This window comes from Zalophus californianus, chromosome 1, assembly GCF_009762305.2.
Source record: "Zalophus californianus isolate mZalCal1 chromosome 1, mZalCal1.pri.v2, whole genome shotgun sequence".
Lineage (NCBI taxonomy): Eukaryota > Metazoa > Chordata > Mammalia > Carnivora > Otariidae > Zalophus > Zalophus californianus.
In genome coordinates this window covers 215,243,521-215,258,258 of record NC_045595.1, presented here as the reverse complement: position 1 = coordinate 215,258,258, position 14,738 = coordinate 215,243,521, and the positions used below count along the sequence as shown (strand labels likewise).

Below are 14,738 nucleotides of genomic sequence, written 5' to 3'. Positions count from 1 at the left end.
AAGACACTTATTCAACCCATCCACTGGCCACCCACTGCCCCTGTGACCGGAGGAAGGCCTGCAGGGCACACGGGGAGGGCCTCAGGCCTTTGTTGTTTGCCCTGAGAGAGTGTGGGGGCTATCCACCATGGGCCCGTGTCCCACCCAGAGCTTCAGTGTCCAGAAGAGGCACAGAGGCTTTCAAGGTAAGCACAGGTGAGCAGACAGTTCTGCAGGTGGGTGCAGCATGCACACACTTCCGCTGACCACAGTCACTGTGCGTGGCCTGGCCTCCCAAGTACATAGAGGTGGTGCTGGGAGAACTGAGCTCTACTAATCTGAGAAGTGTTTTCATTATTGTCATTTTAGGAAGTTTTGCAAAAGCAACACGAGAATGACCTTGCAAAGGGTTGGGGAAGGGATGAGTTGCTAATCTGTATGATCACCCGGCAGGGCAGCCTAGGGTGTGTGCGCGTGTGTGCACATGAGTCAGTGTGGCTGGGGGGGCGCAGACAGGAACCAGAGCCAGTGAGGGGCAGCGCACAGTATTTATTGAACTACAACGTGGTGCAGAGGCGCTTCCTGGCCAGCCCCCCAAAGATGCCTGGGGGCCCATGTGTGCATCCCCAGCACGTGACAATTCAGTGAAGTCAGGACTCCAACACCCCCCACCTCACCTGCACTGTGACCCAGGACCCGGTCCTCCATTCTCTCTCCCCTGCCCCCAGTGCAGACCTATGTGGACACGTGGGCTGAGCAAGCACAGGCTCTGGCGGGGGCGGGGGGTGGCGAGTCAGCAGGGGGTGCTGGGTGGGAGCAAACCCGCTCAAAGCAACCACAGTTCTAGGCGGTCTAGGAGAGACGGCTTGTGGGAAGTGCTGTCAAAATGTCAAAACAATTCATAAACAGGTACATGGACACTAATGGACAGAATTTCTAAAATGTCACAGATGGGAGTGCCCCCAAAGCATTTAAAATAATTAACACTGCATGCCAATGCATGAACACACGAGCATAAATTAATTCCGAGGGAAGTATCAGGGACAGAGCCTGGAGCTGACAGAGATATAATATAGATTTGCTTTGTTGGCGTGTGTATGTCTATGGCATAGATAACTTGTTAGTAAAGAAAACCTCTATATTTGCGATGAAGGGTGGGTGGGCGGTCTGTACAGAGTGTGCGAGCCGGGTGGAGGTCAGGGTTCACGGACTGGAGGCCAACGGGCAGGATCAGAGCGCACCCATCCCAGTGACCTCAGATGTCAGCCTGGAAGACACAAAGGCACGGGGAGACAGGTCACAACGTTCTCATAAAACGGGACCAGAGGCGAATGGCTCGCTCTGTGTGTTCTCACAGCCTTCGGACCCGCCTCCCTCTCGGTTGTTAGATGTGTGGTCATGAGTTGGAGACCAAAGTGGGGTGGAGGGAAGAGGACCCACCGGGGACCAGGTTGGTGGGGTCTGCCTTCCCTGTCACCATGTCAGGGGTGTGACACTAACCACCTGGACGAGCATCGGCCACCACGACCCTTTCTTCAGCAGCTGCCCTCGGAGGGGAGCCAGGGTCGCACTGCCCACGGCGTGGAGGGGAGGCTGCCTCCCACGTCCACCTGGGCCTCCCCAGAGCCCAGCTTGATCTTCTGAGTTAAAGAGGAGGGTCTGGCCCCAGGTGTGGTCACACTATGTTCTCTGACACGTCCCTGGGCAGGGAAGCTGAGGTGCATGCTCAGCCCCAGGACCTCATCTGTCCCTGGTGTACCCTCTGACCCTCACAGTTTTCAGATTCGCTGCTTGGCAAGGGTCTGGGTGGTGGTGGCAGTGTCTTTACAACCACAGGGTCTGAGAGAGGAGAATGGTCTAGTAATGTGCTCTCTGAAACTCCACAACCCAGTTAGCCCAAGTGTGTGACCTCAGCCGTGTAGCCATGGCCCCTCTGGAAATGCTCTAGGCTGTAACCACCTCACCCCCCCCACCCACCAAGAATTTCCAGGGTGAATGGTCAGATGTGAACGTGCAGAGCGGGTGTAGGGCCCCATGTCTACGTGGAGACTGTCTCCATCACATCCCACCCCCATGCCCAGCCAGGAGAGAGAAGCCACCAGAGAGGACCGGGCACGGTCTGGGCTCTCGCCATGGCGAGCCAGTCCCACTGAGCGTCTTGTCTGGCCAGCGACACATCAGACAGGACCTTGTGAACACTCACCTGGCATTGATGAGGTACTGGGCAAGGCTGATGTTGGCTGGGGTCCCTGTGATGGTGATCTGGCGCTCGGATGACCCTTCTGTGGCATTGGCAATTTTGATCTGAGCTCCAGACATCTGTCGAATTTCATTGATTTTGGTCCCTTGGCGTCCAATTATGCAGCCTATTAGCTAGAAAAAAGGACGGAGGACTTCCTTAGAGAAGAGCCCCCACCCCGAGCTGAGTGCATGCAGAGCCCTAGGGAGGCCCCAGAGGCAGGACAGTCCAGCCTTGGTGTCCACCCCACTCCACAAACTCCGCCCTCCCAGAAGGACAAGGCACTGCCCGCCCAGGATGCAGGGTGCCAGGTAGCTTTCCTGCTGGGGGTGAGGCTGCAGATGCCCGGGCTCTGCCTGCTGCAGCGAGTCCTGACAAGTCCCAAAGGGGATGGGCACCCGCTGCGTCACCTCCCCTGGTGTCCTTCGGAGGCCTGGGGGATGGGGACCACTCAGGCGCTAGCACCAGGGCCCTCTTGGCCATGTCCTTGGGGTGGAGAAATGTTTGTCTGAAGCCAGAGTTTAAAGCTCTCTGCTGCCTAAAACCCGGCTTCTGATGAACTTGGGTGAAATTTTGAGGACATGTCAGATGCTCCCTATCCTTCCCAGTGGGACCTCTGGCTGCCCTGGGCCATCTGAAGGAAGAGGCGGTCATCAAGAATCAAGCAGCCAGAAGGACAGGAACCAGGGCTGCTCAGGAAACAGAAGCAGCCACGCACAGGGCTGGACTGCAGCCTGAGTTCTAGACCAGCTCTCTGAGGCAGCCCACCCTGCTGGTGGGGGCAACTCGGGCCCCAGGGGAGCCTCCACGGAGGAGGCAGCTGCACCTCTCCATGTTTACTGTGGGCAGAACTGAGTCCCTCCCTGAGCCAGGGCTGCTGAGGTCAGCTGGGAGAGCAGGCACCGAGCAGGGCAGGGCCAGTGCAGCGGCTTCCGAGTCTGCCTCCCCTGGCCTGGGGGGAACACAGGCTGGCCGAGAGTGTCAGTAGGGCTAGGGGCCCGCTTCTGTGGGATGGCAAGCAGGAAGGAAGCCCATTTACAATCACACACGCCTCTGGACCTATTTAATGACACCAGCTTTTGTCCCCGAGGTGACCTCCAGCTTCTCAGTTCTGCTCTCCTTTCCTGCGTTAGGTCAGCTGCCTCACTGGAGTCTCTCCAGGTGTCCAGAGAAGCTTCCACCCCAGGGCTGCTCAGCTTCCTCCACCTCCTGCCCCCAGCTCCCAGGCCCCGCCCCCAACCCGCCCCGCCCCGAGGTCAGGGAGGGAGCTGCTACTGTCCCTGGCCTGGAGCCTGGCCCGGAGTCCTTCTCCCGCAGCAGAGACATCTGGAGCACTGCCCTCCGACTGCGCCAGGCAAGGCAGGGACCGCTGGGCTCGTGCGCTGCATGGGGGCAGCAGCACCGGTCCCTGATGGAGGGGGATGTGGGGCGAGCTGAGTCCCCAGAAGATGCCCGCACTCAGAGGATCCTCACACTTCGTGGCCACTAGCAGCCCAGTCTCCCTTCCAGAACCTTCCCCCTTCAGTGCAAGTAGCGTTTGCTGAGCCTCCTGCAGAACGGCTTTTCTCCTCCCATAACCCTATCTGAAGAGACGTCTCTCTGGCATGCAGTCCCCACGCTCTCTCAAACAGCTTCCTGAAGAGGTCCTTGCACCCAGCCCTCTCTTCTTCCCTGGGGCCTCACCCCTGCGGGGCCCTGCACTGCCCCCCAGCCGGCCTGGGGGCTCCTGAAGCCGCCCCTCACTCCTCACTTATGTGGAACACGTCCCTCTTCCAGAGAGAGCGGAGGGGTGTGGGTGCTGGTGATGCAGACGCCGGGCTGAGCCCAGGGCTCTCCTGCGGGCAGCAGTGTCCTCGGCAGCTGGAAAGGCCCCTCGGACCTGGCAGGGGCCGGCCTTCTCAGCCCTGCTCTGCAACCGTGGGCCATACAGGCCCATAGAGCTGGGCTCCGGGGGCCTCCTGACCCCACACACATGCAGCCGTGCCCAGCTCTCTCCTCTCACCCGGTGGGCTTCCACAGGGAGCCCGGAGGGAAGTCATAGGCACTTTCAAGTACCGTGGCCCCTCCTACCTGGGTTCAGAGCTGCACCCCAGGGCTCTGTGGGAACATACCCTTCTCTCATCCTGGCGCCGCCTATGTGAGCCCTTAGATCTCTGGGTGATTCTGGGGTTGGGACCAGGGATGGGGCCCAAGTGTGGGGTGAGCACAGGCACAGGGACAGTGAGGGCCCGACGGTGACATCAGCCATGGAACCCAAGGCCAGGAGAGTCCCAGAACGCCAGCAGAGGCAGCTCCACACACGACTGCTGGCCCTGACCTGGGTCTCCAACACCACGCCAGCAGGTGGCTGTGCTGTGGAACGTGCACATGGTTTCAGTTACCACACACGCCCGCCATCCAGAAAGTCCTGCTGTGGCGACGTGTGGGTGTGGGCAAACTCCCCTCCACACAACCTAACTTTGACCAGGGACACGGATGGGCATCATGTGAGATGCGCATCTGAACAAGGGCTCTGATGCACGCACGCCTCCCCTGGGGGGCCGGGGTGAGCATGAGAAAGCCTCCTAGCAGGGCTGTCACCAAATCCTCCTCCCGGGAAGGGCCCCCTCGGAGCCAAGAAAGCAGCCTCCTTCTGAGGGACTCCCCGGGAGGAGGCGGGCAGTGTGGCGCTGCATGCGAGGTGGCGCCCGTGTGCTCCAGGGGCCCCCACGAAGCAGGCACACTGCTCGCTCTCTGAACGAGCCTCACCCTCTTCCTCTTGTTTTCTGGGCTCATCTCACTTTTGGAAGGAAGGCTTGGACGAGAAGAAGACTCCTGTCATTGGTGAGTGGTCTCGGTAAAGGCTCAGAGGAGAAGCCCCACGAGTGCAGCGTGGCCCCTGCATTTAGCACGTGGGTGGAGATTCGGGGGCTGCCCGCAGCCAAGCTGCTCAAGGATCATCACGTGGGAAGACAGTGTTGGGAGCTCCCGAGAGCAGAAACACTCTCCCCTTGAGACGCAGGAGCGCGTCACCTGCAGCCGGCCACCAGGGCCCTGATGAAGGCGGTGTTTCCTCGGGGAGTGCGGTCATGGGGGGGGTCCCTTCCTCTGGTCCTCTGCCTCACTATTCTCCCGCCCTGCAGCTCATCCCTCTCCATACTCGGGGTGGGCCATCCCCCTGAAGCCACACAACTCTGTGCTTCTCTTAGGACTTCGTGCCTGGCTGGTCCCAGGGGCAAAGCAGTGAAGAATCTGGAAGGCCTCAGTTCTAGGGCAGAAAAGGCCAACTGACACGTGAGCTGGGAAGGCCATGTCCCCCAAGCAGCTGCCTTCCTGTGCGACCCTGAGCCACTGCCCCTCAAGGACACGTGGCCCACACCCACCCTGGTGTCTTGGTTTCCGACTGGAGTCAGCGTCCTTAGGATAATCCAGGAGGACAGGACACAGGTAGGGCCGAGCATGTGGAGGGTGGCTCGTAAGGCCACTTTGTCAGCTGAGCCCTGGGCAGGGACAGGCTGTGGGCACCAGATACGGGCATCCTGCTGCAGCAGACCCTCCGAGCGTTCCTGGCCCACCTGCTCTTCAAGGGTCAACCCTGAAGTCCCCTTGGCTCCTTTCCTGCCTAGTCTCTCGGGAGCGTGACATCACGTGCCTTTTGTGGCCCCTGTACCCAGCTGTGGGAAGGGCAGGGAGCGGTCCCAGGCAAGTCAGGGCTGGCTGAGGGCTCAGGCATACTCACATCATTGGGAATGGTGAGCTCATGAGTGCTGGCCGGGGGGCTGGCGTCCAGACCTGGGCACACCAAGGGGACAAGGTTAGGCTAGCAGTAGGCTGCTCACATCACACCCGGCACCCGCCCCCATGGACCCCACAGGTGGGGCACGCATGCCCTGGGAGCCCAGGCCCTGTGAGCTCTCAGTCCCAAACTGCAACCAATGTCTGGAGTCCCAGCTTCTCTCAAAACAAGGACAAAGAACCTCCGCACAGTGACGTTCCATGTTTTCATCTTGGGCACATTGGTGATTTCACTCCTGTGCCGTGCGATGTGGGGATGCCCTTCACAGACCTCTAGGGGACCCATGCTGAGCGGCCAAGTGTGTGTCCTGGGCCCCCCTGTGCACCCCAGGCCGGCTGCCCCTTCTCCCCCTCTGCTCCAGCAGAGCCACGGGCCCCGCACCGCCAGACCCGCGGCCCAGCTCCGTCGCCCAGCCACACAGGCAGCTCTCCCACCCCGACAGCGGATCAAAGGTCAACCAGTAAGCTTTGAGGCCCAGGGGAGACCGTGTGCTTCTGTGCTCAAAGCGCAGACACAGGCCTAACTGATCACCAGGCCCCCAGTTTTTATCTTTACAATCTCAGCTCGGGGCCCTAGCAAATTAGAGACAACTTCTCGCACAGCTTTTCACAGGACGAGATCTACTCTTGCTCCCAAAACAGGGACAACAGAACATGCGGTGGGCTTCGATAGGACCTGCGGGTTCCCTGCCCTCAGCACTTCTGTCTCTGCCTCCGGAGGCATCTAGAGCACCAAGTCCATCCACAGCGGACGCCCCCAATCCTCCGGGCAGGCCCCACGCATGCCTGGAGCCTCCATCTGCAGAACCACCATCGCAGCCCGGCTCATACCGTCAGAATATTCCGGAGCCTGAGCCCTCTCTCCCCTCTCCTGGTTCCTGCCTCTGCCCTTGCCCCTCGGTCTACTCTCCACAGGCCCAGAGAGGCCTAAGGAAACGCAAGTCAGATGCCTTCAAGACTGTGCCGAGCCACCCTGCCTCCCCAGGTTCCTGCCATCGGCCTCCCCGCCCGCCCCCACCCCTCCCTCTTCCTGCTTCTTCCTCCACGGCACTCATGTCCCCAACACCAGACACACTGTGGTCATCAGTCTCCACCACGAGAGACCCCCTCAGAGCCCGCCGTGCTGGCGGGTCAGTTGGCAAGCGCCGAATGAACCAATTCATCCCGAATTGTCATTTCCTTTTGCACAGCTAAATCTAGAGTTTCTGTGCTTTATCTTCTTTTCAGAGAGGTATTTTCAATACAGTTATCTGGTTGTTCAGCCATCTACATACATTCCATAAATAGTGACATGCAAAATGTCGTCTACGAGATCTCCTCAGGCCTTTGTGAGGCCTGGACAGGAACTCCTGCACGGCCTGCTTTGGGATGGACATAAAGCTGAGTCATATCTGTTCACCTTGATGGATTCTGATCCAAGGAAGGAAAGTACCAGACTTCTTTTCAAGAGGGCACTGACATAAACTGCTGGTCCGGAGACACACCTGTTTACAACTGGCATTCCTGTATCTGAGGGCCACACGCCCCCGGTGGTGAGTGTCCCTCATGAGATGCTGATGCCGTGCACACCGGGACGGGAATCAAGCTTCGCCACGCGAGCCCGACCTGCTTTGGGAGCATCGGTGACATCGCCCCCGTCACCACGCGTGTGCGTGCGTGGGACACGCGTGCGTGGGACACGCGTGCGTGTGCACGCTCTCCCTCTGGGTCTCACGGGGCCTCGGGGTGGGAGGTCATCACAAGGATGCCTTAAAAAGGCCATGCGCACACATGTCCCACATCCTTGAGGCCCACAGGTGGTGCTGGGGGAGCCAAGGCAGGGTCGGTGGGTGGCTGGCCAGGTGGGCGCTGTGTGTCCCGGGCAAGCCAGGCCCTCGGGTCCCCAGCTGTCTCTGGGAGACCATCGCTGGGTAATTGCATGAAATCACTTATAAACTGCAGAGGACTTAGAGGCACATGTGTGTTGTTACCTAGGTAAATAACTTTATAAGGGCTGATATCCATTTCCATAATCAAATATGTCCTATACGTTTTTCTCTAACTTTTGTTCATTAAACTCTGCATTCACTGCGTTAAGGGCTGCACTGCAACGGGACCCATCTGGGGCGCACGGAGCATCAGAGCCCACGTCTCGGCCCAGGGAGCACAGCTAGGCTCTGGGGCCCAGAACCCACCGATGGGGTGACAGCCAGTGCCAGAAGCGCTGCCCTCCTGCATTCCCCTTCAGCTGGATGCCTGCTCTTCTGCTCTGACCCCGAGTGGAATGGGAGAGCAGGTGGTGCTCCCTCATGGGGAACCGGCTCTGCCCAGCCACCAGCTCTCAGGTGGCGTCACTCCCCAAACCCCCAGAGGAATGGGATCTGCAGACCCGAGCCTGCCCTGTGACAGCCCAGGGGCATACTAATGCAACCAGATGGGTGCAGACTAATCTGGCCCAGGGCACTCTGCTCCTTGACCCTGTGCTCTGTCTCCTACGAAACGCATTTCCACAAAGCACTCGTCACGGTAAACTCGTCACTGCAGGCCCCCCCCGCCCCCCGCCCCACACTTTGCTGCCTACAACACAGGCGCTGGCCCATCACCTCTGGGGCCTTCGATGACGGGCAGCTGCGCTCTGAGCACCTCCCGAGCCTGTGAGCGGCCACCACCTCCCAGCAGCGCCGGGGGCTGACCCACGGGCCAGCCACATGGGCTCTGTCCCCTGACAGCACTGAGGCGCTGGCAGTCCCCACGGCAGATGCGATCAGGCCTCCTTGCCCCTCCTCCCGCCAGGTCGGTGACCCGGAGCCCGGGCAGGGGCGGATGCACAGCCTTCTGGGCCTGCCCTCTCTCCATTTAGTGTGCTTTTGTTTTACCTGACGACTGGCCCATCAGATTTTGAGCTTCTTCGGAGGAGTGTAAAGGCAGCTTTTCTCCTGGAGAGCAAAGAAGAAACAGATTTAATGTTTTGCCCTCAAGGAGATAAGCAAGGTCACTTCAACTAGGGAAGCTCAAAATCTGACTGGCGCATGCACAGCAGACCAGCGCGTCCAGTGTGTGGTCACCTGCACGGCTGCCGAGGCGATGCCCTGCCCGTATCAGGGAGGAAGGAACGCCTGGCTGGCGAGACGCAGCAGAGCGAAGGCCCACCCCCACCCTTGTGCCAAGTGGGGTGCCGATAGTGACCGTGCCCTGGGCTGGGGGTTGGCTCATCTCAGTTCTCCCTGGGGCAGGGCCGGGTGCCGTCCTGGGCAGGTGTCACTCCTGGGCTGTGCATGGGCCTCCTACAGGAGGGCATCCCGTCTGCTTGTCTGAGCTCTTGCTCCTGGAGAGAACAGGCTTCAGGGCCGGCCAAATGGATGTATTCAGCCGGAGGGGGCCCCCAGGATGCCTGTGCGCAGCGGAGAGCAGGCGTGGACCCTCGAGGGGACAGACGTCGCTTCGCAAGAAGGCCATTGTGAGGTGAGCAGCCTACCGCAGCAGACACACACACAGACCTCCCCGCCCGGCCCTCTGCAACGTGCACACTGCTGCGTGTCTGCACTGCGTCCTTGGCACCCACAACTAGAGCGGTGCCTGTGCTGCTCGCCACCCTGAATAATGACAGTTCCGAAAGAGTCCCCAGGTGAGAAGAGAGGAGGTCAGAAAGGGCAGCTGGGTACGTACCGGGGAAAGCGGGGTTGGTCTGTCCGAGGGGAGGAAAGGGGGTTTGCTGCATGGCCAGCTGGTGGAGCTTGGTCAACTGCTGGGGTAGGAGGGACACATGAGAGCTAAGATCATTGTCATCGAGCACAGTTCACACCAAGTTAAAAAGGCAGTAACAGAACGCTGTACAGATAGATACAGAGGGGGCCATGCGGACACATGGCAGACGCGGCAGAACGCAAGGACTTGGCCTGGGAAACCAATGGGCCACTGGGCGGGTGCACCCAGTCCCTTTCCTCTCCTCGGCTCCCTGGCAGCTCACACAGGCTTGGCGGGCGGCGACCCCCAGACCGCATGCAGGCGAGGGAGGCCAGCGGAGGCCACCGGGCCCCTCGGCTCTGTGGGGAGGGTCTGAGAGCCGCAGAACAGGACCTGCTGGGCCCCCAGGGGCTTCAAGGTCAGCTCATGCTGTCCTCACAGAATGCACGCACCTTGTGACTCATGCCCCTTCTGCAAGCCTGGCCTCGCCCCAGCCCCAGCTAGGCCTGGACCTTGCCCTGGGCCAGCCCTGCCTCCCCTGCAGGGCCTCCCCAAGCTGCTCTTCCGGGACTCCCAGGATCACAGAATGGAGTGCTGGAAGGTTCTGTAGGGGGCGGGTGAGCGCCTCCAAGAGGCCGTGAGGGCTGTGAGAGTCTCACGACTACGACCAGGCCGCTCTCTGTTCCCTTTTCCCCCACCTACTGGGCTTTCTTCAGTTGTTTTTATCTGGACCTCATTTCTTTTCTCTTTCTTTATTTTTTTAACTAGGCTCCATGCCCAGCCCAAGCCTGTTGTGGGGCTTGAACTCACGACCCTGAGATCATGACCTGAGCTGAGATCAAGAGTCAGACACTCAACCGACTGAGCCCCCCAGGGCGTCCCATCTGGGCCTCATTTCTTAAGTAGAAACCCCAAAGAGCAGAAAGTAAAGGTAAATGTGGTGAGTCCTGGCCATGTTTTGGGAACTGAAGGCTAACTGCTGGCTACTCAGAGGGATGCCGTCAGGCCTAGCTCACCTGCAGGGCCTACACCGCACACTCTGGGAAATGCACTCAGCTCCTAACCTCCTCCTGACAGCAGGCCCATCCCGAACGTGTCCCAGCGCTGCTCCGGGGCTGGCCCTGGACTCCTGTCTGGAGGCGAGGACAGGGCCTCCCCGGAGCCCCCAGGGGTCAGCGGGCGGGGCACACAGGGAGGAGCTGGTGTCCCCATTGAACACAAGTGTGTCGGGGAGGTGGTGATCGTGCCCGAGGCACAAACACCCGACATTCGGGAGACTTCACAGATGTACCTCAAAGCAAGAGAGGAGTGGGTCGCTGTGGGCCTTCAGCAACTTAGCCCCACACAAAGACAAACACCAAACCCCTTCCAACTTGAGGAGGACCATGGCTGCCCTGTGTGCTGTGCCTGTGGGTGCAGCTGCGGGTGCAGGGGTGCGCAGTGCGTTGGCGCTTTGTCCAGCTCTTGTAGCTCCCACAGCACGAGGTGTGTGGACCCCAGCTGCAGCTGGGAGCCAAGCCACGACCACCTGTGGCCTCCTGGTCATGCCTTCGAGGTGGAGCCTCCGCCGTGTGAGCCCCGGGATGTGAGGCGGGCCGCTGCTGCAGCAGAAGTGACCACGCCTGGTCTCTCCTGGCCGGCCCCTGTGACACAGCTCTCAGAGTCCCTGCTTCTCCCCCTCTCTTCCTAGAGAGGGCAAGTGCCTCTAAACGTAGGCTTCTCCCTGTGTTCTGGGGTGCTCCCTGACCTGTGGCTCTCTGTGGGGGGCCTGCCCAGGGAGCACTGGACACATTGACTCGGTGAGCCCACTCTGGGTGCTTCTGTCATGCCCCGGGGTCCTGAGAAGCACAGGTTAGGGGGTGTGGTGACCTGGAGTCATGTCCAGCAATGACAGTCCCTGATGAAGTGGTGCGGGTCAAGGGTGCACCTGGGGCTGAGGGCTGACCCTGCACCTGTCATGTCTGCTCCATGACCTAACACCACTGAGCTGTGTGACCTGAGCAGCCACTCGTCGGAGGCCCTCGAGGAAGCTGCCAGAAGAGCACACCCAGGAAACACCATCATGGGGACACTCGCTGAAGTGACAGGGACAAGAGGTGACACGTGGCCTGCACCCGCTGTGCCTCAGGAAAGATGACCCTGCCGGGAAGGGGCCTGGAGGTCAGAGACCCTGCTGAGTGGCTTGGGCAGCCTAGTGAAGGCTCCTCTTTCAGGGACAAGTGGGAAAGATGGCAAGTACCCAATGGCATCCTGGGGCATGAGGGATGAGGAGAGGGTGAGGCTGTCTGTGGCTGAGATGCTGCCTGGGAGCTGGGCCGCACAGACCTGGTCCCGGGAACCTGGGTCCAGCTTGATGGGACCAGGAGCCGCAGGGGCCATGGGCCCTGTGCACAGCAGGCCCGAGTCCCAGAGGTCACCTGGCAGGGGTGTGCCTGAACCCACCTTCAGGTGGAGCTGGAACTGGGCTAAGGTTACAAGGTGGTAACTACGAGTTCCTAGGACGGAGGAGAAGACCCCACTTCTGGAGACAGCACACGGGAAGTTGAAGCACAGAGGCTGTGCGAGTCAGGCTCAGGGCTGCCAGGCGGTGGGGGGCTGGGCATGCAGTGTGCTCTGACCGTCACTCGGGTTTCCATGAGACGCGGAGCTCACATGGGGACATGACCAGCCCCCTGAGGGCTCCAGCCTTCTGCCCAGGGGATGGGCCAGCAGGGAGCCTGGGGGTGACTCTGGGGCCTCGAGGTCTGCTGGCCTGGCTGCTCGGGGCTCCTGTCCTGCCACCTCTCCCGTCAGGTGCCTGTCCTCCTCCCGTGGGCAGAGTCCTCTTCTGTCTGTCTCGAGGCCCCAAGAGTGCACAGCTGTGTGTTGGTCAGGACCGCAGGGGACAGCAGGGGAGAGCGGGGCCCTGGCGGCAGAACTGGCCTGGGTTAGCTCCGGCACCGACCGGCTGGGTGGAGGAGGGCTCGTCTGGTCTCCGCAGGCCTCTGTCCTGATCTGTAGGATGGGGGAATCAGGAGAGCAAGCAGCTGGCCACCAAGTGCTGTCCACCTCAGCTGGGGAGCATCACCATCGAGAACAACCTGGGGCTTCCCCACCCACCTGTCCGCAGCTCCGTTACCTCGATGCTCCCCTGGTGTCTCCATCGCCTCCCTGGCAGGTAAGCAGATCCGGTGCATCCGGCGGGTTGGCACAGAGTCCACGAACACACGTGCTCCAGGCGCAGGTGGACGAATGCTCCCCGAGGCTGGAGCATCAGCAGTCCTGGACCTAAGCTCTCCTACTGCCAGGCACTGGGTGCTTTTCATGAAGAAACGGCCACCCCAGTGGTGAGTCTCCTTTCACCCATGCACCAAGAATGTAAAGTGATGTCCGGCGGACACTGGCTGGGCACACGGTGGTCCAGCAAGCAGACGGGCAGAGAGGCGGATGGATGCTGTCAGCTGGCCTCCCTCTCGTCTTGGTTCTGTCCTTAATTAGTCCAGCACTTCATCTCCTTGGGATGTAATTTCTACATTTTTTAAAGAAGGAGCAAAAAAAGTGCTAAGGGGATTCCTACTTTTTGAGACATTTTTGCCATTAAAAAATCAGACTCCCAGGACTCAAAAGTGCCTCCAAATCACTGGGAGGGAGGGAGGCAGGGTGGAAGGAAAGGGAGGGCGCGGGGGAGGGAGGGGCAGGTGTCCTGAGATGGACGGCTCTCTGTCCCTTGCCTTTTCCACTGAATGTTGGGTTAGAATAGAAAAACAGACAAATCCTAAATGCAGACAAAGGCAGACAAACTCACTGAGTTATCACAAGACAGGCGCGCCGTGCACCTGCCACTCACTGTCAAGAACAGACCACCATGTGGGCTCAGGCCGCGTTCGTGTTTCCTCTCCTGCGAAATGCTTGTGTCTTTGCCCGTTTTTCTATTGGGTTGACTTTTGCTCACTCACAAAAACTCCTTTTATATTTCAGATATTAATCCTATTTCAATTGTATGTGCTGATAAGATCTTTTCCCCACTCTCCTTTGGGGTCTTTAGAGAAAGATAATTTTTAAATTTTAATGTAGTCAAATTCATTTATATTTTCTTCATGGTTTGTGCTCATATTTTGTTTACAAAACCTTTCCCTGACTTGAGAACAGAAAGATCTTCTCTATTTCTTCTAAAAGTGCTGTTTTCCTCTCGTGTTGAAATTCTTGACACAAGAAGTGTTTGGGTCATTGTTCCCAGATGGATGACCACGGCCACCTGTCCTCGCCCCTACCACCTGCACCGGCAGCACCCCGGCCGGCGTGGGCAGACCCCAGGCTCTCTGAGCGGCACACTGGCCCAGGGTTGCTCCCGGCGCCCAAACCCTGTCTCCAGCAGTATATGGCTCTACAGCCAGTCCCTGCATCTGTTAGGGCAGCTCCCCCAACTGTTTGTTCTTTCCATAGGTATCTTGATGATTCTTGGCCTTTGCTCTTTCATATAAATTTTAAACAGCATGTTAAATCTCTGTCAGGATTTCGATTGGAATTGTACTGCATTTGTACCTCGATTTGGGAAGAACTGACATTATAAAGATATTTCATGACATTATAAAGATATTTAATGGAGAAACTGGTATGTTCCCTCCCTTTTTCTTTTTTGGTTTTTGGGCTTCTTTAACTTTCAATAAAGACGAGGGTTTTTTTTTTAAGTCATCTTTTATTTATTGATTTCAACTTAATTGCTTTGTGGTGAGAGTACAGCCTATAGGATTCCAATTTTTGATAGATGGTGAGCTTTCTTTATGGCGTAATGTGTGATCCAGTTATGTAGACGTTTCTGGGACTTACATCCCTGTTGTGTAGAATTGGGTTCAAGCTATATTGGTCACGGCAGCGTCATGGGCAGGCTCCCTACATGTCTGTCAAATTTTAACAAACCTTTATGATTTGTTCACTTTTTCTTTACATGTATTTGAAGATATGTTTCAGGTGCATACAAGTTTTGAATTTATATCTTCTGGTGAACTGAGCTTTTATCAATACGTAAATGACTATAAATATAGAATTTGCCTTAAAGTCTTGTTTTCCCCCACTGATATTAATGTTGGTATGTAAGGTTTCCTGC

The 14,738-nt window shown here is 58.5% G+C and overlaps 1 protein-coding gene across 9 annotated transcripts in view; it reads right to left on the bottom strand.

The window, feature by feature from the left end:
* Positions 1 to 515: 515 nt before the first annotated feature.
* Positions 516 to 14,738, bottom strand: part of PCBP3 (poly(rC) binding protein 3) — a 267,959-nt gene continuing 253,736 nt past the window's right edge. For 7 of the 9 annotated variants that reach the window (XM_035726636.1, XM_027587872.2, XM_027587871.2 and 4 more), the window contains 5 exons: positions 9,638 to 9,716; positions 8,848 to 8,907; positions 5,937 to 5,989; positions 2,183 to 2,352; positions 516 to 1,246 (listed from right to left, as the gene is read on the bottom strand). In XM_035726636.1, the coding sequence (XP_035582529.1) occupies positions 1,210 to 1,246; positions 2,183 to 2,352; positions 5,937 to 5,989; positions 8,848 to 8,907; positions 9,638 to 9,716 (399 nt within the window). In that variant the 3' untranslated portion in view covers positions 516 to 1,209. The remainder of the gene's footprint in view (positions 1,247 to 2,182; positions 2,353 to 5,936; positions 5,990 to 8,847; positions 8,908 to 9,637; positions 9,717 to 14,738) is intronic. The other 2 variants (XM_027587874.2, XM_027587877.2) reach the window with 1 other exon arrangement.